The sequence below is a fragment of the Oncorhynchus clarkii genome, chromosome 5, assembly GCF_045791955.1.
Source record: "Oncorhynchus clarkii lewisi isolate Uvic-CL-2024 chromosome 5, UVic_Ocla_1.0, whole genome shotgun sequence".
NCBI lineage: Eukaryota > Metazoa > Chordata > Actinopteri > Salmoniformes > Salmonidae > Oncorhynchus > Oncorhynchus clarkii.
In genome coordinates, this window is record NC_092151.1 from 10,145,566 (window position 1) to 10,169,721 (window position 24,156).

Genomic DNA, 24,156 nt, shown 5'->3' on the forward strand with positions numbered 1-24,156 from the left:
AGAGTGAAATCAAAGACTATGACAATAAATGCACAATCTGCAATGAATATGCCATTGAGCAACAGAGAGAAACGATGATGTCCCACGAGCTACCGATGCGCCCCTGGCAGATAGTAAGTCTAGATCTCTTCCAGCACAGTGGCAAAGACTTTCTGCTGGTAGTCGATCATTACTCAGACTTTTGGGAGATTGACCTCTTCCCCGACCTCTTAGCAGAGACAACGATCAAACACTGCAAGGCTCAGTTTGCCCGCTATGGCCAGCCAGATGGCACCACGCTCCTACTTGGTCGAACAGGGTTGACCTTCGGATTGCTGAGCCAGCACCTACTCAGAACCCTGATGGTCAAAGGGGTGCATGACAAAAGACGGAACCCCAGCAAGTCACATGGGGCCTGAGGCACTGGGGGAAGAGCCAGGGGATCACAGGTCGGCCGCTCCCTCGCCCATCAATACTCCCCTTAGACAGTCAGGTGACACGCCTGTGCGGGAACCCGCAGTCCTCGCAGACAAGCACCCTGTCTTTTCACGCTGCAGGCATCTGTCCCAGCCACCAAAAATACTTAATCTGTATGTTTCCTATCAGGGATTGTTGACAGAGATAAAAGTGAAGAGAATATCAAAATGTGTTGTTACCTGAGGAAAATAAATAAACTGTTCATGTTGGAAATTATTACTAGGTTTGTTTTGTTAGTGAATTGACACCTCCTGTCCTATTTTATTAAAGGGAATATGTTATGGGTGTAAGATGGCAGTGATGCCATCTGTTGGTAAATGTTCATTACTGCAAATCATGTGTTTTACCGATGTGCTTGAGATACCCGGATGGATTGTGATGTACTGAACAAGACTGGTTACTCGCATCAATGCCTCTGTCTCCTAATTTAACGTTCAAACAACTACCTGGCATGATGACTCCTTGCTGTCCCCAGCCCACCTGGCCGTGCTGCTGCTCCAGTTTCAACTGTTCTGCCTGCGGCTATGGAACCCTGACCTGTTCACCGGACGTGCTACCTGTCCCAGACCTGCTGTTTTCAACTCTCTAGAGACAGCAGGAGCGGTAGAGATACTCCCAATGATCGGCTATGAAAAGCCAACTGATATTTACTCCTGAGGTGCTGACTTGCTTGCACCCTCGACAACTACTGTGATTATTATTGTTTGACCATGCTGGTCATTTATGAACATTTGAACATCTTGGCCATGTTCTGTTATCTCCACCCGGCACAGCCAGAAGAGGACTGACCACCCTTCATAGCCTGGTTCCTCTCAAGGTTTCTTCCTAGGTTTTGGCCTTTCTAGGGAGTTTTTCCTAGCCACTGTGCTCCTACACCTGCATTGCTTGCCATTTGGGGTTTTAGGCTGGGTTTCTGTACAGCACTTTGAGATATCAACTGATGTAAGAAGGGCTATATAAATAAATGTGATTTGACACAGACACAAGTTACCTACTATATTTGGGAAACAGGATTAACACAGAGAGATCTTGGCAAAATACAATGTATGTTTGTTGTAGTACGATTAGGCTGGTATATACAGTATCATCGGTAACAATTCTGTACAAGCCACCTAGCTAATAAAATACTGGGGCTAGCTAGTTACATTTCAATCATAGCGATTGCCTAATTGAGGCGCAATAGAGTTCACCGGCGAATACCGGAAATAACTAAACCAACGAACGAGAAATGGTGGAGGCTATCAGAATGAAGAGACATTTTTCCGAATAAACGTGGTGAGTGAAAAACGCATTTACATACTGGGTAGGGAGTGGGCTCTCATTCTACCGCTAAATGACTTTGTATGCGTTGTTTGTTGGCAACCTTGATATTTACTACGTTTTTGGAACGGATTCAGGGACAATCGAAAATGCAAAATAAGATGGAGGATTGAAGGGTAGAGGGTAGAGTCCTAGATAGCATCAACTGTTAAACAATGGATAAAGGACTTTTTAGTTCTTATGGTTAAAATGAGCAGAGCAGTATTCCACTCCTAGGGGACTTCATTAGTGTGCTGAACCAATTTACACGTCCATTTCTAGTAACAAGACCCACCAGAACTAATAATACCACCTGACGCTTCAGATAGTGTGGACAAGACAAGTGTTGTTACTGATGTAGTGTAGAGGTCTACGTGGCACCTACATCTATTCATACCGAAACCGCTGGCTTTCTGTCCGACTCTCACCTGTTACCGCAGGGACTGGTCCCAAACCCAACCAGTCCCGCAACGTTTAGGCATATTGCCAGCCATGGTCCCAGCAATTATGCGCCCTATAGGCAATATCAAAATGCACAAAAAATATGCTAAGAAATGGGTTAAATCACCAGAGATTCTCACATGGCCCTTTATATTAGGCTTCCGGTAGTACTGGACATAGTTTGAAGAGAGCAGTTGGAGAGACTTTTACTTTCTCTTCATTCAATCAATAACATTGGTTTATAAAGCCCTTTTACATCAGATGTCACAACGTGCTATACAGAAACTCCAAACAGCAAGCAATGCACTCTCTTAAACTACTACGTTGTATAGCCAACCGTTTAGGAGTGGGACGATTTTCAGGCGGAGAAAAATATGGGTGTTAATATTTATTTATAGGCAATGTAGTAAACTATAGCCTAATCATATTTAGTAAAGACAACTGCCCAGTGTTTCTCCGCCCATGCATAAGCTAGCCGACTCTACTTAATTGAGACCACTTTCGCACGACATGTATGGCTACTGAACTTGAAGCAACAAGAATGACAACAGCCGACACTTTTAGGAGGACGATTTGCAGGCAGAGACAAAACAAATGGATAGTCAATGTTTATTGAGTAATAAAATGTGCAAGGCTCACTCACCATGGTAGCCTGTGCGCGCGGTTTTTTCAATGATTATCCATTTTTTTGATTGCACTTTGACTCACGTTGTTTGAGCGCCCTCCACTTTCCATTATCAGTATTTATTTTTCAGACACTGTAGTAAACTATAGTCTAATCATATTTAAATTAATTTAATTGTTAAGGTAACTGCCACGTTATTCCCCACATGCTTAGGTCGACTATTTCATTGAAACCACACATATAGGCTACTAGGCGCACTTGATCTCGCACGGCCAGCTGGGAGAGTAGGCTCTGAAGATGAAGTAGCGAATTCTGAGTGCATAAAGCGACAAAGACGTGTTTTTAATACACTGGGTAGGCCTAGGCTAACAGCACACAAAGCAGAGAGATGCCCGTTTCCCAATAATCTGCGGGACAGCAAAAACATTTTCACCCGTCTTCTCAGTCCGACCGCGCCGCAATGATCTCTGTCCGGACTCGTAGGTTTCAAATGGTTGTGAGAAGTCATAGTTTATGTACATATTTGTAGTGCACAAATTAAACGGTTTTTTTTCTCCTATTCATGGTAACTCCGTTGACTAGGCTTGATTGAATGGGACCCTCAGTCTGAACGCAAGTTGCTCCAGTAGTTCATAGTAAAGTGAATAATACTGATGAATGAAAATGTAACAATGTATAATGTTCAGAGTCAGCACAAAATAATGTTCAGAGTCAGCACATTGACAAAATCACAGGAGGAACAAGGAACAAGAAACTTCTCTCCAGACACCTATCCAATAGTCTTAGATTTCTACATGTAACGGATGTGAAACGGCTAGCTTAGTTAGCAGTGCGCGCTAAATAGCGTTTCAATAGCGTTATTTGAAAATGACAGATAACATAATATCACAACTGGTTTCTGCCTCCAGCAAAACTTCCTGTTGCAGTTCTCTCATTGGAAACCTCATTGACTCTATGTGATGTTCTATTACAGTGAGGTTGCAGGAGCCGGTGTCTTGTAGAAAGGGAAGGAAGAGGATACGCTGTTATAGAATGTATGGTATGTGAGCAGGTGAACGTGAATAAATGCCCATGTTAATTAGTAACTAACGTCTAGTTATTGCAACATCACACTCTATTCTAGTAAACCAGTAAGAGAAGGACAATCACCTCCGGACAGGAGCAGCAGACCTGAGTTAGTCGTGAGACAGAAGATCACTTTCCAGACCAGTTCACCGTGTCAGCAGCTGTGAAGGGGGTCAAAGACTAACGGTAAAGATCAAACCAGAAAATGAAAGTCATTGTACACTCGACCTCCAGAGTGAAATATGCAATTACATGCTAAAACGTGACAATAGGATCTTGTCTCATGCTTGCTCTGCACAACAATAATACCCATTGTAAAAGCCCATCTTGGCTTAACGATAAGAATCTTTCACCATTTCCTACCGAACTACCTCCTCACTAGGTACAGATGTCAGTTCTACGTCTACTTTGGATTAACATTTGTTTGAGTTGTCAACGAACCTTGAATTCAACGTGAAATCAACAACACATTTTCACCATGTCATTGGATTGAGGTTAGAAGTTGGATGAAAAAAGACTAAATGCCCTTACATTGGTAACTTTTTGCAAATCTTATCCATTTTTCACATTGATTCAACGTCATCACATTGCTTTTTTTTGTGGTTGAAATGACGTGGAAGCAAACACACAGACTATTTTGATTCAAACAGTTTTTGCCTAGTGGGTCATGTTTTCAACTCACTGATCAACAATGGAGACACCTGTCCCTGAGCTGCTGCTAGCCACTCTAGAGGACAACCTGTGTGAAAAAAAACTGAAGAAATTCAAATGGCACCTGGTCCAGGGTGTAAAAGGTTTCCCTCAACACATCCCAAAGGCCCGGCTGGACAAAGCCGACCACCAGGACACTGTGGATAAGATGGTGGAGACTTACGGCCTTGAGGGCGCAAAGATGATCACACTGGAGGTCCTGAAGAAGATGAAGCTGATTGATCTCAATAATATGTGGACAGAACCAGCAGGTTAGATGATTTAAAAACATATAAAGGGATAATAGATAGTCATATTGTGTTAGTATTGAAATGGCTATGGTCTGGCTCTGGCCTGTTCGAGAACTATAAGTTATACCCATTAGCGTATGTGATGTTCATGACAATATTATGATGCCATACAGTTAATGTGTTCAGAATGTATTGCCAAAATTCATGGTGTCAATGTACGTACATTTTGTTTTAATAAAGGTTTGGGGTTGGTGCTCCATTGTAATTTTAGCACGGCTGTGATGGTCGATGGTACTACTTGGATAGTGCCTTTTTATATATGACCTCAGCACGTGCTTAAAGCCATGCTAAAACCACCATGAATCACACAGCCTCTCTCTCCCCTCTCTCTTTCTCAGCCCGGAGTAGTCCAGCAGTGGTTCAGAAAGTCAGAGGTGAGCAATACAAATGAACACAACGGCTACGATTGACACGTGGCACGTCATATTCTGTGAAGTGGTTTTCTGGTTGAGAACCAGATAAGACGTCTTATTTCTTTCACGACAAAATCAAAACGTCCTAGAAAGAATACTGCAAAGTTGCTACTTTTCATACAACAATTACAAAACCTGACCAAAAGACGACATAATGATGACCAGATCATGACCATTATATAAATAACTAGTGGCACTGTGCCCTGCGGGCAGTCAGTCATCTGATTAATGCAATTTCATCTGATGACTGTAACCATAAAAAAAAATATTTAAAAAATATGACTGAAATTACCACAGAATCTTTAACTCAATAACCCATCTACTAATAAAATATGGTCAACTTCCTGTCTATTTGAAATGTAATGATTATTTTGCTTATGATCATGTGTTGAGCTATTTAATTGTCATAGACAATTATTTTGTTGCAAATGCAACTGTGACCATGTAAAGAATTGTTAGGCTACTCATTTTAAATCCTCAGGTGGACACCTTGTGTGACCAATAGTCTGTGTGAGACCTGGCACAGTAAAATCATTTTGTTGCAAAAGCGACTGCCTCCCATACATCATAGAACACTCTTCAGCATCATTTAAATAAAACTTAAAAACAATTTTTTTACCCATACTCCAGCAAGCTATCACAGGTGTGTAGAATCTGTAGAAAAGCTTTTCTTGTGCCGAGTTGCGGTAGCTCTGAAAAGTCCTGAAATCGGATCTTTGGGCTTCGTTTGGATGGCACATGGGAGTTACCACAGGTTATGTTGATGAGTCCTACCTTTTACCTGGGCCATTTCCCATATTGGCCTAGAACATATATGCTACACTACAGGCTTATCGGTTTTGGAAACCAAATCTAGCCGAGGCTACTTATTAGCCTACTGTCTGGAATTTATCTGGCGTTGGTCTGCAAATGTGATCAAAGATGCATGTGTTTTATTATAGTCTAAAAGTGTAAAGAATAAACTGAATCTATCTTTGTTTTCCCTTGCAATTGAAGATGAACTGAAATCGTACCTAAAGAAGAAGTATGACCAAATATATGAGGGGACGTCAAAGAAAGGGGATTTTGTCTATCTAAACAAGATCTACACTGAGCTTTACGTGATAGATGGGGCCATGGGAGGGGTCAGTGGGGATCATGAGGTCAGATGTCTGGATTCCAGAACACCAGCCACAGAAGAGACCGTTAAGCTCAGTGAAATATTCAAACCCAAGCCCGATCAGAAGAAACGAATCAGAACAGTGCTTTCACTGGGCATCGCTGGCGTGGGAAAAACTGTCTCTGTACAGAAGTTTATTCTCGACTGGACAGAAGGAAAGGAGAACCAGGACATTGACTTCATCATTCCACTTCCTTTTCGCCAAATCAATAAAATAAGAGAAGAAGACTGCAGTCTGATTGACCTGCTTCATCAGTTCTTCCCCTTCATGGAACCAATCGATACTCTGGAGGAAGGTTTTAAGGTTCTGTTCATCTTTGATGGTCTGGATGAGAGTCGACTCCCTCTGGCCCTTAATCATAATAAAGATGTGGCTAAAGACACAAAAACAGCTCCGCTGGACGTCCTGATCACAAACCTCATCACAGGACAGCTCCTCCCTTCTGCTCTCATCTGGATAACCTCCCGACCTGCAGCAGCCAATCAAATTGATCGAAACTACATCCACCAGTGGACTGAGATACGAGGTTTCAATGACCCTCAGAAGGAGGAGTACTTCAGGAAGAGATTCTGTAATGATGACCAGGCCTACAGAATCATCAACCATATAAAGTCTTCAAGGAGCCTCCACATTATGTGTCACATACCAGTGTTTTGTTGGATTTCAGCCACTGTTCTGAATGATATCCTGGGTAAAACAAAGAGTGGAGAGATGCCAAAGACTCTGACTAAAATGTACGAACACTTCCTGCTCTGCCAGACTGATAAAATGACAGAACAGAAGTATCCCACAGGTAGTAAAAACGCTGTCCTTCAACTAGCAAAACTAGCATTCTGTCAACTGCAAAAAGGACAATTGATTTTCTATGAGAAAGACCTGCGAGAGAGTGGTATTGACATTGAGGTGGCTATAGTGTACTCGGGTGTGTGCACTGAAATATTTCTGGAGGAGGAGAAAGTTTTTAGCTTTGTGCATCTGAGTGTTCAGGAGTTCCTTGCAGCTCTATATGCTTACCACTGTCACACAACAGACAACAACAATGTACTTCTCCCAAAGCTGACAAGGAAACATTCAATATTTTGTTTTGAATGTATTCCACAGTCTTGGAAATCTGTGTTTGACTTACATAAGACGGCAATCGACAAAGCCTTAGAGAGCCAGAATGGACACTTGGACCTTTTTCTCCGCTTCCTGCTTGGTCTTTCACTGGAGTCCAATCAGAGACTCCTGAGTGGAATCCTACCAGAGACAAAGGACAGAGAGGACATTGAGAAAACAGTCAGTTACATCAAGGAGAAAATCCGAGAGGACCTTTCTCCAGAGAAGAGCATCAACCTGTTCCACTGTCTGAGTGAGCTGAAGGATGAGTCTCTGGTGCTGGAGATCCAGAGCTATCTGAGATCGGGGAGTCTGCCAGTGAATAACCTGTCACCTACACAGTGGTCAGCACTTACCTTTGTGTTAATGACATCTGAGGAAACACAAGAGGTGTTTGACCTGAAGAAATACATCAGATCAGAGGAGGGCCTCCTGAAGCTGTTGGCAGTCATCACCTCCTGCAGGTGTGCTCTGTAAGTAGGCTACTAAAGTTAAAGTTGATCTTTGTATATCCCAGGGACAGAAGTTATATTTTTGTCTCCATAAAATCATCAAATCGTATTTGTCACATGCGCCGAATACAACAGGTGTAGGTAGACCTTACAGTGAAATGCTTTTAAAAAAGCCCTTAACCAACAATGCAGTTTTAAGTAAATAAAATAAAACGTTTTTTTAAAGTAAAATAATTAAAGAGCAGCAGTAAAATAACAATAGCGAGGCTATATACAGGGGGTACCGGTACAGAGTCAATATGCTGGGGCACCAGTTAGTCAAGGTAATTGTGGTAATATGTACAGTACATGTAGGTAGAGTTAAAATAACATTTTCACGTTTGATCTGTTCTTTCCAAAGTATAATTGAATTGCACCATCCTTGCTAATTTCAAGTGCTTGCAACTAGAAGGGTAATGACATGGATGTGCCATTCAAAATGTAAAAATCTAAAGCAGACACCTCCATCAGAGAGAGTGATAGATCCTCAGTAGACAATGGACCTGATCGGACAGCTCAGAGCTTCTGCTCTTTTCTGTCCATAAAAAAAACTAATGGATTGGTGGAAGAGGCAGGGAGAGTGATAGATCCGGGAGGGATACTACTACTTTATACAACGGTTGGGTCTAATCTTGCACGCTGATTGGTTAAAACCGCATTCCAGCCGGTGTCTATTCCAGAAGTTACCACCGGCTAAAACTATGACGTTGAAATGCCTATTTACTCTGTTCCATCTCACGGCGCAATCCACTGTCTCATCAGCTCAACCAGACAAGTATAAACTTTATCCCCCATTTCTTTTAGACTAGCAATTGGTTTTCAGTAGCGGAGATTTGTAAAACACTTGCGGTCTGTCTCTCTGACATTTGCAACATTGTTTCAATATTCAAATTCGATCTCCAGCTGTCCCATAGAAATGAATGTGTCAGGGCGAGACAGACAGGCAAGCATCTTTTCTCAGGTAGTTGAAATCATGAATTAGCATCATTTTTATGGATATATAACATTTACGAGGAAATGTCAATAGAAAACAGGTAAGACGAAATGAAGTGCAGCTAGTTTGCAGTCTTTCCAGCTTCAGTTTGAAGTGACTGTGTTAACGTAAACTCACCCCATTCCGTACAAATGTGCGCAACCGCAACATTCAAACGAGGCTACAAAGAAAACTAATGGGACTGTGTTGACGTCCAAATCGGGGGTGTGAACTAGGTTTCTATTCAAGCGTTGATCGACATGTTAAAGGCTCTATAGTATTGGGGAAAAGTTGAAAAAACTGACCCTCCGTTACATTGTGACGTGTCATTTCGTAACGTACAGCACGCATAAAGCAACTATTTCTGTCTTACAATCTCTCTGTACCAGATGTAGCACTTCTCTCATCCTTTAAAAACAACATTTTAGAGGCGATAAGGTTATAAGTTGGACAAATCGAGTGAAAAAAAAAAAGCAATTTTCCCACACGACATCTCTCCTTCTCACTATCGCATTAGTTTAGCTTCCCCACCCGCCATTTTTAAAAAGACCCGACGGGGCTCATTGCCTGCTTGAATTATGCAGAAACGGGCAGCGTTTAGGTCATGTAATTGATTCTGCTGGAAAGGGGAGAAATTGTGCTTTACAATGGTATTGACCTTACAGTTGATCTGGAAGTATTACGTTTTTGGAGCGCTAAAATAAGGGCAATTGTACGGACCAAGGCGATATACGAGTTTACGTTAGTTATGTTGTTGGCTCTTAACAACAGTGTCCTGATGCGAGCACACATTTTCTATGCCAGGTGAAATCGTGCATTATTAGCTCATTGTTATGGATGTATCCAAATAAATGTCTCAAGAAAACAGTTAAACAAATGCAATTGCTGCTACTGTTGTTATTCTGGCTGAACTGTTTGACGTGACTGTATGTTAGCCGTAGTTGGCTAGCTGGCAAGCAAAGGATAAGGACATTACCAGCCAGTATGGCAATGGAGCATAAAGACTGATTGGCTGGGTCGCGTCCATAGATACAGAACATAAAGACTGAACGACTGGGTCTCGTCCATAGATACAGAACATAAAGACTGATCGGCTGGGTCGCGTCCATAGATACAGAACATAAAGACTGATCGGCTGGGTTGCGTCTCTTGCAACCAAACCGATAGAACGAACGACCCACCGGTTCAGGTAGCAACCCTAGATTTTGTGTCAGGACTATATCTCGTGGAAGGATGAAATAGTATTAATAAATATATCAAAATAACGTTTTTAATGAAAATATGTAAATCATTATTTGAATATGTTGGTAACCCGTTGTATAAATGTGATGATGCCAGAGAAGCCGATGTTTGGAGGATATATTGCCACGGTTTGCCTAACAACACTCGTGCCAATATGTCCCCGCAACACCGGCTTCTCTGGCATCATCACTTAAATACAAGACACCTCCATCAGAGAGGGATACGAAGACCATATAAGATGTTTTAAACACAAAATAGTTGATAATAGAGGAGCCAATACTGCCATGTGATTTGATGTATAGCATTGTTGAAATAAACGTTTCATTCTGCTTTAGCTTAAACGACAAGTGCAGTTAAAAATGTTATTTTCCTGTGTTTAATGTATATTTCCACAATATGAGGTTGGAATAATACTGTGAAATTGTGACAATGTTGATAATGCCCTTTTAGCTTTAGAGCTGGTTGAAAAGACCACCTGAAATGTCAGCCTGTTTTGGTGGGATGGAGTTTTGGCCTGCCTGGTGACATCACCAGGAGGTAAATGAGTTAATAGATCAATAAGAGAGTTCCAAACCTCTCTGCCAAAAACAGCTCGTTGTCAGTTTCCCACTCCCCACTCAGACCACTCCCAGACAGTCCTAGCAAAATTCTAAATTCTTGCTTGAGAAATTGCTTTTGCTAAGAAGCTATTAGTTTATTTTTGAACATTTTGATTGAAAACAATCACAGTAAGGTACTTAATTGTTACCCAGAAATGATTTGATAATGATGTCAAAACTGCTGCATTGGACCTTTAATGCATACACTATGAGAAAGAGTTATGCAATTTAACATGTGTCATTCTGTGAAAAACATTCTTCTCCAGACTAGATAGCTGTAACCTTACAGCAAGATGCTGTGAAATGTTGGCAAAAGCTATCGGCTCAAACTCCTCTTACATGAGAGAGCTGGACCTGAGTGACAATGACCTACAGGATTCAGGAGTGAAACTGCTCTCTGCTGGGCTGAGGAGTCCAATCTGCAAACTGGAGACACTAAGGTGAATAATTCTGGACTTGAATTGGGCTCTGTTTATTTGTTCAATTGTGCTTTCTTTGTTCTTTTTTTAATGTATTTTTTAGACTGAATAGATGTAACCTCACAAAGAACTGCTGTGTAGCATTGGCCTCAGCTCTGACTCCGAGGTCAAACACCTCACACCTAAGGAAGCTGGACCTGAGTGACAACAATCTACAAGACTCAGGGGTCCAGAAGCTTTCTGATAGACTGAATGATCCACAATGTAAACTGGAGACACTGGGGTCAGTTGCTTTGGGTTATATGGGGCAATTTTCTCAGACCTTCTAGCTAATGTCTGTAGCTATCATAATGTATGAGTGTTCTCAATGTAGGCTTGAATAAAACGTTATCAAGCCTTTGGTTTATACCTGTGAACTGAAGAAGAGTTTTTGGAAGATTTGATGATAGCAACTGTTTCCACAGGTTGTCGCTCTGCGGAGTCACCGAGAAAGGCTGTGCTTATCTGGCTTCAGCTCTGAGGTCAAACCCCTCCCACCTGAAAGAGCTGGACCTGAGCTACAATCACCCAGGAGATTCAGGAGTAAAGCTGCTCTCTGCTGGACAACATACAGTCAGGTGGGTCACAACAATGCATACTGTGAAATGGGTGATAAACACTAATATTACAAAATATTAATTCGGTGCATTCTCTGCTCTTCTCTTACTAGGTTTCACCCTGGGGGAGAATACTGGTTCAGCGTTAGATGTAAGTGTGTTGGTGACTTTGCTCCCAGTCTGAATGTTAGCGCTGGATTAAAATGATACTAAGAAAGAGCTCTGTGCTTGATTACATCGAAAAAGCTACATAAACATTAGGAACACCTTCCTAATATGGAGTTGCACCCTCATGTTGACACTGGTCCACTACCATTTCATGTGTTTCCCCATTTGCCCTCAGAACAGTCTCAATTTGTCAGGGCATGGACTCTACAAGGTGTCAACACACTGGCCCATGTTGACTCCAGTGCTTCCCACAGTTGTCAGTTGGCTGGATGTCCTTTGGGTGGTGGACCATTCTTGATACACACAGAAAACTATTGAGCGTGAAAAACCCAGCAGTTCTTGACACAAACCAGTGCGCCTGGCACCTACTACCATACCCCGTTCAAAGACACTTAAATATTTTGTCTTGCCCATTCACCCTCTGAATGGCACACATACACAATCCATGTCTCAGGTGTCTCAAGGCTTAAAAATCCTTCTTTAACCTGTCCCCTCCCCTTCATCTACACGGATTGAAGTGGATTTAACAAGTGACATCAATAGCATTCACCTGGTCAGTCTGTCATGGAAAGGGCAGGTGTCCTTAATGTTTTGTATACTCAGTGAACAGAAATATAAACACAACATGTAAAGTGTTGGTCCCATGTTTCATGAGCTGAAATAAAAGATCCCAGACATGTCCCATACAAAAAGCTTATTTCTCTCAAATTTTGTGCACAAAGTTGTTTACATCTCTGTTAAAGCATTTCTCCTTTGCCAAGATAATCCATCCAGTTGACAGGTGTGGCATATCAAGAAGCTGATTAAACAGCATGATCATTACACAGGTGCACCTTGGGCTGGGGACAGTAAAAGGCCACTCTAAAATGTGCAGTTTTGTTACACCACATAATGCCACAGATGTCTCCAGTTTTGAGGGAGCGTGCAATTGGCATGCTGACTGCAGGAATGTCCACCAGAGCTGTTGCCAGATAATTGAATGTTCATTTCTCTACAATAATTTGGCAATACGTCCAACTGGCCTCACATGATAATGCAATTCCAATTCCTGGAAGCTGAACCTGTCCTAGTTCTTCCATGACCTGCATACTCACCAGATATGTCACCCATTGAGCATGTTTGGGATGCTCTGGATTGACATGTACGACAGCATGTTACAGTTCCCGCCAATATCCAGCAACTTTGCACAGCCTTTGAAGAGGAGTGAGACAACATTCCACAGGCCACAATCAACAGCCGGATCAACTCTATACAAAGGAGATGTGCCACGCGGCATTAGGCAAATGATGCTCACAACAGATACTGACTGGCCCCTACTTTTTTAAAGGTATCTGTGACCAACAGATGCAGATCTGTATTCCCAGTCATGTGAAATCCATAGATTAGGGCCTAATGAATTTATTTCAATTGACTGATTTCCTTATATGAACTGTAACTCAGAAAAATTGTTGCGTCTTGCGTTTATATTTTTGTTCAGTATAAATTAATGTTTCATCTTAAATGTCCATTTAGTTAGGCAATTTATGTTAATAATTCATAGGACTACAATCTTGTTTAATAAAATAGATATGCCTAATATTTAAATTCTCAATTGGCTTGATTTAGTTGCAACACAATGAAGTGGACAGTTCTTTACTTTAAAGGTTACATTTCCCTAGCGCCATCCCTTGACTGAAACAGGTGGTGGGGCTACTGTTTTGTTGTTTTTCCAATCTCAGACTGTTGTTTTTAAATGTGCAGTCCGTAATTCAAAAATCAACCAAACGGCTGTCCGGCATCTTTTTGGGGGGGGTGAAACAGCTAAGAGATGGGGCTGGAGAAACCACTCTCAAATAGACCTGGATTAAAGGATTGACCGTCCGTGAGATCAAAATGATCATTTTAATTAACCATGTTTTGAAGCTATCGTGTTTTTATTTGATTTATTTTGTACAATTACTAATTATGGACTTAATACTTTTGTACAATTATTAAGTCCAAAAATGGATGTACCAATTCCAGATTGCCCCTTGAAGACTAATGATTAATGTCCACTGTATCAGTATGCATTTTAATTAATAGAGCACAGTTGAAATTACTTGCTTACACTTTACATCGTTACGTGAATATTGATAACTTTTTTTCCTTCATTCCCCGATCAGATGCCTGTAACCTCACACTGGACCCAAACACAACGTTCAGAAATCTATCTTTGTCTGAGGAGAACAGGAAGGTGACATGGGTAACCACGAAGCAGCCATACCCTGATCACCCTGAGAGATTTCACTACTATGCACAGGTGCTGTGTAGAGAGGGTCTGACTGGCCGCTGCTACTGGGAGGTCGAGTGGAGTGGGAATAGGGTTGAAATAGGTATGACATATAAAGGAATCAGCAGAAGAGGACAGATAGATGACTGTGTTTTGGGACACAATGACAAATCCTGGTGTCTAGATTGTGATGGTAACCAATACACTGCCTGGCACAATGATGAGGACACTGCCATATCTGTCTCCTCTCGCTCCAACAGAGTAGGAGTGTCTCTGATTTGGTCGGACGGCAGTTTGTCCTTCTATAGCATCTCTTCTTCTAACACATTGACACACCTGTACACATTCCATACCAAATTCACAGAGCCCCTCTACCCAGGGTTTTATATTACAAACAACTCTTCAGTGACTTTGTGTCATAGATACCGAATGAGAAGTTCCCAGGCTCAATTTCCACCGCATATAGGCAAGAGCCTGATAGACTATGCAACAGAGTGAGACTTGAAAGGAGCGCACCTTAAAATTGTGGTGGGAGAGAGAACCTGCTACAGTTGTTTAGATGGGATTTTGAAAATGAAGATTCTGAGTTTATAAAGTGAAAACGATTTCTAAGATGCATACTTTCACATATAATTAAGTCCTGCATTCAGACACGAGTCCTGCATTCGGACACGAGTCCTGCATTCAGATACGAGTCCTGCATTCGGACACGAGTCCTGCATTCAGACACGAGTGCCAGAAATGTTCCAAAAAGCGGAATCTGCATTGATTACCATGGAGAGTGGATGTTCCTATTCCGCTTTGTCCGGTGGAGCGGGCCAGAGGCTCCTTTCAAGTCCTGTTTTGAGGCCTTGTGAAACCAGAGGGTTCCAGAGAGCCGGCTGGGTGGAGGAGCACTATCTGTTGGATGTAGGCCCACAGGATGTAGGCCCACAGACGTTCCCTCTCCTCTGTGTAGTTCCAGTTACACTCTAACTGGAATGTCAGCTGCAGGACAGCAAAACTAGGGGCTTGTGGAATGGAATGTCAGCTGCAGGACAGCAAAACTAGGGGCTTGTGGAATGGAATGTCAGCTGCAGGACAGCAAAACTAGGGGCTTGTGGAATGGAATGTCAGCTGCAGGATAGCAAAACTAGGGGCTTGTGGAATGGAATGTCAGCTGCAGGATAGCAAAACTAGGGGCTTGTGGAATGGAATGTCAGCTGCAGGATAGCAAAACTAGGGGCTTGTGGAATGTCAGCTGCAGGACAGCAAAACTAGGGGCTTGTGGAATGTCAGCTGCAGGACAGCAAAACTAGGGGCTTGTGGAATGTCAGCTGCAGGACAGCAAAACTTAGGGGCTTGTGGAATGGAATGTCAGCTGCAGGATAGCAAATCTAGGGGCTTGTGGAATGTCAGCTGCAGGATAGCAAATCTAGGGGCTTGTGGAATGGAATGTCAGCTGCAGGACAGCAAAACTAGTGGCTTGTGGAATGGAATAGAGCTGATCACAGGCTATGGGATCAAATGCAAGTCTGAATGAGCAGGACTTGTCCATACTACTCTCTCTATATGATGAATGATAATGTTAATCTCAGCCCACCCATAGCTGTCACTATTGATGAGGAAACACACAAATCTAGGTGCTTTAAACCAAATACAGCATCTCACAAAGCACCTGTGGTTTAACCTCATCAGGACCTCACAAAGCACCTGTGGTTTAACCCCATCAGGACCTCACAAAGCACCTGTGGTTTAACCCCATTAGGACCTCACAAGGCACCTGCGGTTTAAACCACAGGTGCTTTGTGAGGTACTTCATTACATACATGTTGTCTATGTTACTCTTTTTATGTCAAATATCCCAGTAGGTGCAAAACACCATGCATAGTCATGTGAAGTGTCAGTCTGTAAAAAGGCAAATGCAGGGCAGCAATTCAGGCCAATAGCGCTGACCTCAGTCACAGATCATGAAGTGTTTTGAGAAGGTTGTTCAGGAGCAAGTCTGTGCTTTCCAGGACCCTCTACAATATGCCTACAGGAAAAAGATAGGGGTTGATTACCCTTTGCCCTGTTTTTGTTTATCTATTTTAAACAATGTTTATTTTTTTTGACATCCATATTTCAGGTGTGGCGACTTAAGGTGGACTGATGGTGCATACATAGCTGCATACAAGAACGCCATTAGACAAGGACAGAACTACATGCCTTTTTAAACATTTACACGCAGCCTACATATCAATGGATGCACACTTTTCCATTGATTCTATTGGATTTAGTCTATTCCAGTGAATCTTTTGGCTCTTATAGACTATATTATACAGAGTCTCTTATGAACATCATGAAGTTGTACTTGTTTCATCAGTCACTAGTACTCTGGTCGTTGTCTTTGCTGGTGACATCACATTTCTCCTCTGGGGATTCATTAATCTCTCGTTAACAGACGTTCCATTTCTACAATTACGCAAGATTTTAGTTCTGGGTTAGGGATGAATTAATGTAACAGGACTGTGTCCATGTCCATCTCAGATGCTATCTGGTGAGTGCAATTTGATTACCTGTTTGTTGTGAATAAAAATGGCTGACCAAATGGAAGCGTTGAACTATCCAGGGAAACTTAAATAGATTTAGCAATAGGAAAAAAAAATTGGTATTACGCGACACTTGATGTGACGTCACAGAGGACAAAACAAACTATTTGAAAAACGTATTTCTTTTGTTCTGTTTATCTGAAATAAATCATATTTAACAATGTAATCAAGTCTCAAGTAGTGATTTTCTACTGAAAGAAAATAAAGGCCTATAGATGCGGTAGAGGTCAATGGAACACAGACCGTGGGGGATTGAAGGACGGCAGATTTGCGCACAGTAAACAAATCTGATCTAACAAGGTGGATAGTCATCAAATCGGTCATGATTGGTGTATTTTAACAGGCCCACAATGTAGTTACTAAAGTCAGATTTGGATATATCTGGCTGTTTTAGCTGCATAACATTTAGAAGTAGTCCGTTTCCAGGTTTAGAAGAAGTGACTGCTAAATGCTAACTCCCGTTCGTATAATTTAAACTGGTAGCATAGCTAGCATACAGAAATCTGTGGTGGTAGTCAGTTGTTTTTAACTGTAATGCAGCTGATTAGTCACTATGCCATGAACATATATTGGGTTTAACATCCATACAAGCATTATTTTGAGGTAAAATCAGAGTATATGTGTATTTCACACTATATTACCCTAAATGTAGGATAATTTTGCTGAGGGGCAATCGGGAGATTTGGGATCTTTCCCCAACACGTTTCCATGGTATTTCCATTGTTTTGGTTGAGTTCCATTGACCCCTTTACTGCGTCTATCAAATTGAATACTTTCAAATTACTATATCAAACTATGATGTAATAAAGAATTACATTTTGATAGAACATTACTTATCCCATAACAAATGAGGTTCCATTTCCACGACATGACATTAGCTCAGCAGCACAGAATGAAATAAATAAACTTTTCAAGTTTCAAGTTGTATTTATTTACACTCGTGTGGGTCACTACAAAGTGAAATCCATGAGCATACAACATATTAATGGATAAAAACAACTAATTTAAAAAATGTAAAACAATAATGTTCTGCATTCTGTATATAGCTGCACATTGATCTGGTACTGGTACTCCCTGTATATAGCTGCACATTGATCTGGTACTGGTACTCCCTGTATATAGCTGCATATTGATCTGGTACTCCCTGTATATAGCTGCATATTGATCTGGTACTGGTACACCCTGTATATAGCTGCATATTGATCTGGTACTGGTACTCCCTGTATATAGAGCGCATTCTGAAAATATTCAGACCCCTGAACTTTTTCCACATTTTGTTACGTTACAGCCTTATTCTAAAATAGATTCAATAGTTATTTTCCCCTCCAATCTACACACAATACACATGACAAAGAAAAAATATGTTTTTTAGAATTTTTGGCAAATGTATTAAACATAAAAAATTGAAATATCACATTTACATAAGTGTTCAGACCCTTTACTCAGTACTTTATTGAAGCACCTTTGCCAGCGATTGCAGCCTTGAGTCTTTTTGTGTTTGACGCTACAAGCTTGACACAAATGCATTTGGGGAGTTTCTCTGCAGATCCTCTCAATCTCTGTCAGGGTGGATGGAGAGCGTTGCTGCACAGCTATTTTCAGGTCTCTCTAGAGATGTTAGATCGGGTTCAAGTCCAGGCTCTGGCTGGGCCACTCAAGGACATTCAGAGACTTGTCCCGAAGCCACACCTGTGTTGTTTTGGCTGCTTAGGGTCGTTGTCCTGTTGGAAGGTGAACAGGGTGAACCTTCACCCCAGTCTGAAATCCTGCGCACTCTGGAGCAGGTTTTCATCAAGGATCTCGCTGTACTTTGCTCCGTTTATCTTTCCCTCGATCAAGACTAGTCTCCCTCCAGACGTGACGCTTGGCATTCAGGCCAAATAGTTGAATCTTCGTTTCACCAGACCAAGGAATCTTGTTTCTCATGGTCCGAGAGTCCTTTAGGTGCCTTTTGGCAAACTCAAAGCGGGCTGTCATGTGCCTTTTACTGAGGAGTGGCTTCCTTTTGGCCACTCTACCATAAAAGGCCTGATTGGTGGAGTGCTGCAGAGATGGTTGTCCTTCTGGAAGGTTCTGCCATCTACACAGAGGAACTCTGGAGCTCTGTCAGAGTGACCATCGGGTTCTTGGTCACATCCCTGACCAAGGCCCTTCTCCCTCAATTGCTCAGTTTGGCCAGCCGGAGAGCTTTAGGAAGAGTCTTGGTAGTTCCAAACTTCTTCCATTTAAGAATGATGGAGGCCAATGTGTTCTTGGGGACCTTCAATGATGCAGACATTTTTGGTACCCTTCCCCAGAACATGCCAGTTAAGATCATCCAGAATTCCAGACTGACACAGCCCTACTGGTGGTTGTGTTGGTGGTGTGCTGCCATAGAAACAGAATGAAGACAACGATTGTCCCCATTCCACAAACACTATTTTGCTTGTTTCAGCAAGGAAACAAAGTTTAATCACGTTAAGAGTCCATGTTACAGCAAAAACCGACTCAACCGCACGAACGTCTTCAGTTAAACGTTTGATGGTTATTTTCTTTTCATGACGGTCTTCATCCATAACTGCCGGTTCCGCGGTAATTGTGCTAGCTCTATCCTCCAGAACAAGTCCTACCACATGATGCTTCGGACACTGTACTCAAGGAAAGTGTTCATGGTTTTGATAGGCCTTCACCTAAGAGTTATGCACATCTTTGTCCTGTACTGATTAGTTATTTATTTTACCTTTATTTAACTGTGTGTTAACTGCCTTGTTCAGGGGCAGAACGACAGATTTTTTTCACCTTGGGGATTCGATCTTGCAACCTTTCAGTTACTAGCCCAACGCTCTAACCACTAGGCTACCTGTCGCCCGCAGTTAAGGATCCATCTCAGATGACCAGGGTTTAGTTAACCTTTATTTTAAAAGGGAAGACAGGTTGGACTGAACAGCACCGGCATTCTGAAGTAGAGGTTGTTCTAACTCGTAGTAAAGTCAATGATACTCGTCTGTATGCCCATTGATAAATTGAACTATGTGGTTCTGAGGCTTTGACAAAGAATTGACAGGAGGAACAAGAAACCTTTTTCCCAATTTTTTGTTTATTTACCATAAAGACAGACACCAAAATAAGTTCCAATTTATGCAATAAAATGCTTAGAATGGGGTAAAAATTGTAATATCTTGATACATTTTAACTTACAGGATACAGCTTAAGCTATTTTTTTTGATTAATCCAGAGATTTCATGAGTTTATTTGCACAGTAAAGGTGCTAATATAAGTTAGCCCTTAAGCCCTGAAAATCTTTGAGAAAAAAAAGTCAAAAAAAAGATTATATATATATATATATATATAAATATATATATATATATAGAGAGAAAGTGAACTTTGGTAGAAGAGACTCTATAGGACACCTGAGGTAGTAGAGACTGGAATAAAACAGCAAGATGTTCTTTACAAATAAAAAAAAGTACCACCAAGTGACACAGGAAACAGGAAACAATTTCACACAAATTTCAGTCCAGCTTAGATCCAAAAAAGCACATAAGATTACATCACATCAGCATAAAATAAGACAAAATAGATAAAGACCAGCAAGCTGGCTGAGACACAGGTGGACAAGAGGATTCAGAAGGCATTAAGAGATTGGTAAGAATTATAGACATGACAAATTGAAGTAATACTGATTAGCTTTTATGAATGACAGAAACAGATTTTTCTTCCAGTATATAAAAAAGACCAGAGTGCATAACTTTAAAGCTTTTAAAAAGGCATAAGAAAAATAACCCGAAGCAGGAACAAAAAAATAAAATGGAAAAGAGTGTGGTATAAAAATAGTCAAGTACAATCATTTTAGCTACCAAACTTCACATGTATTTACATTTAACTCTTCAAGCTTGATCAGCTTGTACTCCATGTAAAGAATAGGATTTGTTTTAAATAGATTATATTTTCTGCTTAATTATTTTTTTTTTTTTTTAATTGTCTCAAACCCTTGCCATTAAGGAATTCCAAATAAAAATAGCAATTAAATGCATATTCCCCATTTAAAAAAAGGTTGACTTTGGAAACATTCCACATGTTAATTATCATCCTTTTACTTTAATGGATTACAACCAGAACAACAACACTTGGAGAGTTATAGTTCATAAATTAACACCATTTAGGAACATGTTTGAGAATTCTAATCAAAGGGAGATGGTAAAACATTTGAGCAGAAAAGTCAGCCTTAAATCAGAAATATCCCTCCACCAAAAATAAAAAAAATTGTACAGCATTTATATTCATTATATAGAGTATCCACAATGGAAAATAGAAGAGTCATAGAAAACCTCAGATGTACATGGATTTTATAACAATTTGTTTTAAAAATAGAGCCAAGATAAAAAATAATAAAACATTTAATTGTTGAATTGTAGCGTGACATTCTACAAAGGAACAGCACCAGAAGAATGGTAGATCAATATTGAATATAGCGGTTTTGAATGTATGGACACAGCATTTAGGGCTCATAAAATTATTAAAAAAGGCTAAAATATGTGCGATGCACATGGCTCAATTGTAACAGCGAGAGTTAAGAGACCAACAGGGTGTTTTCATTTTAACAGTGTGGTACGACATCAAAGTGTTGTTCGGAAAACTTACGCCCATACACAAATGTCTCAATCTCTTAAGGATAGCTTTGAATATGCAATAACACCCAAAAAATATGTTTATATATTTTTGGGGTGTTATTGTGTGTGTGTGTATATATATATATATATATATATATATATATATATATATAAAAAAATCATAACTTCATACATGGGATCTTTATCTCAAAAAAATAAAATAATAAAATAACATTTGAGACAATGCGGGCATCATAAGCGTTCACATTCAGCGTTATGCTAGCCAAACTAGCAATGTTTCTGTTAGATAAATCACCGCTCCCTGAAATACTTAAGTAATCTTCATGATTATTCGACTAAGCTTTATGGCCCAACAGTAAAAATGCACATCCTAAAAGCATCTTTATAGAAATGCAGTTATGCACAAATTCAATCGATTAAAACAGCTTCATTATGCCTTTCTTCTACACATAGGATACTCTAAAAACAAAAACCGAGTCGGAAACTTATGACCCGACGTTACAACATAACAGTGATAAAAACCATTTTACTCCGTCGTCTCCAGATTGCGGTTCTAAGGACTTATTTGTTGACTCACGGGGGGTTAAAATGGGAAGAGGAACTTCTCGAAACCATTGCAAAATGGCTACCAAAGTGCTAAAGGAACCATTTCTTTACCAGAACAGAGGCTTGATAAAACAGAGCAATACAGACTACAGTATACCAACATGGCACTAACTAAGAAAGCACCGTTTTCGTAGTAGAACTTTTGCGACTCGCTTTTTGCATTTTGTGCTAAGGTACAGCAGTTTGAGGCCATAGTAGTGGAACGGGAGGGTATTACCCAGGTATCCCATCCATCCCAGGCCCTCCACTCATGACTGGGGGCAGCTTGGTGTGGATGGAGGGCAGTCTGGGGTTAGGGAGGCTGGTCGGTGGTGGATGGAGGTTGGTCTAGGGTTAGGGAGGCTGGTCGGTGGTGGATGGAGGTCGGTCTAGGGTTAGGTAGGCTGGTCTTGTGTTATGGAGGCTGGTCTGATTGTCAGCGGTGGGAGGAGGAGAGAAAAGCAGGCAGGCTGGCTGGGCCTTCAGTAGTAGACACTATGGGATAGGGAGGCTAGGGGACTGTGGGAGGATGTTGGGGACTGTGGGAGAATGTTGGGGACTGTGGGAGAATGTTGGGGACTGTGGGAGAATGTTGGGGACTGTGGGAGAATGTTGGGGACTGTGGGAGAATGTTGGGGACTGTGGGAGAATGTTGGGGACTGTGGGAGAATGTTGGGGACTGTGGGAGAATGTTGGGGACTGTGGGAGAATGTTGGGGACTGTGGGAGAATGTTGGGGACTGTGGGAGAATGTTGGGGACTGTGGGAGAATGTTGGGGACTGTGGGAGAATGTTGGGGACTACCAGTTGAGGCGGAAGACGGGGTGCTTGAGGAGTTCCCTGGATGGGGGCCGGTCGGCAGGCTGCAGCTCAAGGCAGCGCAGGGTGACGTCCCTCAGGCCAGGGGTCAGTTGGGGAGGGATGGAGGGCGCCGTGGTGGCACTCGCAATCTGGGGGAGGGAGGGTGAGGTCATGCTACTGTTGAAACCCAATCAACCTTTGGATGAAACAGGCCAATAGGGTGCTTTTTCAGGTATGTGTATTTTACAGCTATACGTGTACATCAATCCTAAAAACAGTAAGTGTTGTGCCAATTCCATCTAGTGATGTAAAACAGTGACTGTGGTTTTTAGTGGGTCACATATTCAACGGTAATGGTAAAGGGTACTAATAACATTTCTAGGTATAGGATATTTCTGGTCGTGAAGACAAATTGATCACATTTTTTTTATTTTTATAAAATTTATTTATCACTTATCTAACTGAATAGACATGGTTTCCTTAATAATCTAACTTTGTGGCTGTGCTTGTATTGGTGGCACCTTGAATATGAGAGCGAGGTGGTTGGAGTGTTTCTCTGCGTTCCAGGGGGGCTTGGCACACGACATCTCGATGATGGCACAGCCCACACTCCACACGTCACAGCTCCGGCCGTACTGCTGTCCACGCAACACCTACAGAGTCAACCGTACACAAAAAGGTATCAACATATGAACAACTGCGTGACGTTTATTGAATTTAAGCCTTTACTGCACGCTCCCACTACACACACTTAACTCTACTCCATTCATTGTCGTAGCATTTGCAAATAGCAGCAGAAAGGACTGAAATAGCAAGTCATTATTTTATAGCACTTGCCTGGGTGTTGTTGAGGAGTGGCATAGTTACACAGCAGACCACCTTTTGGTGGATGGACACAACGTCAAACCAAAAGGAGTTCAATGTATTACGGATCCTCCCATAGACTGCCATTATGTTTTGTGTCTTATTTAGTTGCCCTGTTTCTACATTTGTCACATGACTATGGCTTCAATTTATTCCCAGGCCAAATCTTGCTTTCGTACATTTGGGGGAAGGCCATTTAAAATGTTGTTTGCTTCCGACAAAGCTTTTTTTTTCCGTCAGTGAAACCCAACCGCCATTATGCTGGTCATTCAGAGTCACGTGTTCGCTACGGAACTGAATTAAAGTGGATTTAGATTTCTCAGTAACTCCCAAATGTAAGAGCATTTTAATCCCCTTTGAAAGAGAAGACCCCCACAATGGAGGCCGACCCCTTAATGTCTTGTTATTGTAGTGGTTCCAAAAACCTTGTTTA

The 24,156-nt window shown here is 41.4% G+C and overlaps 2 protein-coding genes across 7 annotated transcripts in view; one reads left to right on the forward strand and one right to left on the reverse strand.

Moving 5' to 3' along the window:
- Nucleotides 1–1,703: 1,703 nt before the first annotated feature.
- LOC139408321 (NACHT, LRR and PYD domains-containing protein 12-like) lies at nt 1,704–17,027 on the forward strand. Of its 4 annotated transcripts, XM_071152066.1 has the most exons (10): nt 1,704–1,731; nt 3,945–4,072; nt 4,269–4,848; nt 5,226–5,261; nt 6,297–8,031; nt 11,130–11,303; nt 11,386–11,565; nt 11,747–11,899; nt 11,992–12,029; nt 14,188–17,027. In XM_071152066.1, the coding sequence occupies exons 3-10, from the start codon at nt 4,578–4,580 to the stop codon at nt 14,790–14,792; spliced, it is 3,192 nt and encodes a 1,063-aa protein (XP_071008167.1). In that variant the 5' UTR covers nt 1,704–1,731; nt 3,945–4,072; nt 4,269–4,577; the 3' UTR covers nt 14,793–17,027. The 4 variants fall into 4 exon arrangements, 3 of the variants coding, with proteins under 3 accessions (XP_071008167.1, XP_071008169.1, XP_071008168.1); XM_071152068.1 differs by lacking the exons at nt 1,704–1,731; nt 3,945–4,072 and having other exon boundaries at nt 4,136–4,848; nt 14,188–14,267; nt 16,402–17,027; XM_071152067.1 differs by lacking the exons at nt 1,704–1,731; nt 3,945–4,072 and having other exon boundaries at nt 4,136–4,848; nt 6,297–8,022.
- A 5,546-nt stretch (nt 17,028–22,573) lies between these two features.
- Nucleotides 22,574–24,156, reverse strand: part of LOC139408322 (mitogen-activated protein kinase kinase kinase 1, E3 ubiquitin protein ligase) — a 55,625-nt gene continuing 54,042 nt past the window's right edge. For all 3 annotated transcript variants that reach the window (XM_071152070.1, XM_071152069.1, XM_071152071.1), the window contains exons 19-20: nt 23,381–23,512; nt 22,574–23,008 (exon numbers count right to left, since the gene is read on the reverse strand). In XM_071152070.1, coding sequence (XP_071008171.1) covers nt 22,859–23,008; nt 23,381–23,512 — 282 coding nt within the window. In that variant the 3' untranslated portion in view covers nt 22,574–22,858. The remainder of the gene's footprint in view (nt 23,009–23,380; nt 23,513–24,156) is intronic.

Bases quoted from the DNA above. Each gene is read 5' to 3' on its own strand.
- LOC139408321 (XM_071152066.1), top strand. From the start codon at position 4,578: ATGGAGACACCTGTCCCTGAGCTGCTGCTAGCCACTCTAGAGGACAAC. The intron at 5,262-6,296 runs GTGAGCAATACA...TTGCAATTGAAG, and splicing joins AGTGGTTCAGAAAGTCAGAG to ATGAACTGAAATCGTACCTA. The intron at 11,566-11,746 runs GTCAGTTGCTTT...CTGTTTCCACAG, and splicing joins TGTAAACTGGAGACACTGGG to GTTGTCGCTCTGCGGAGTCA.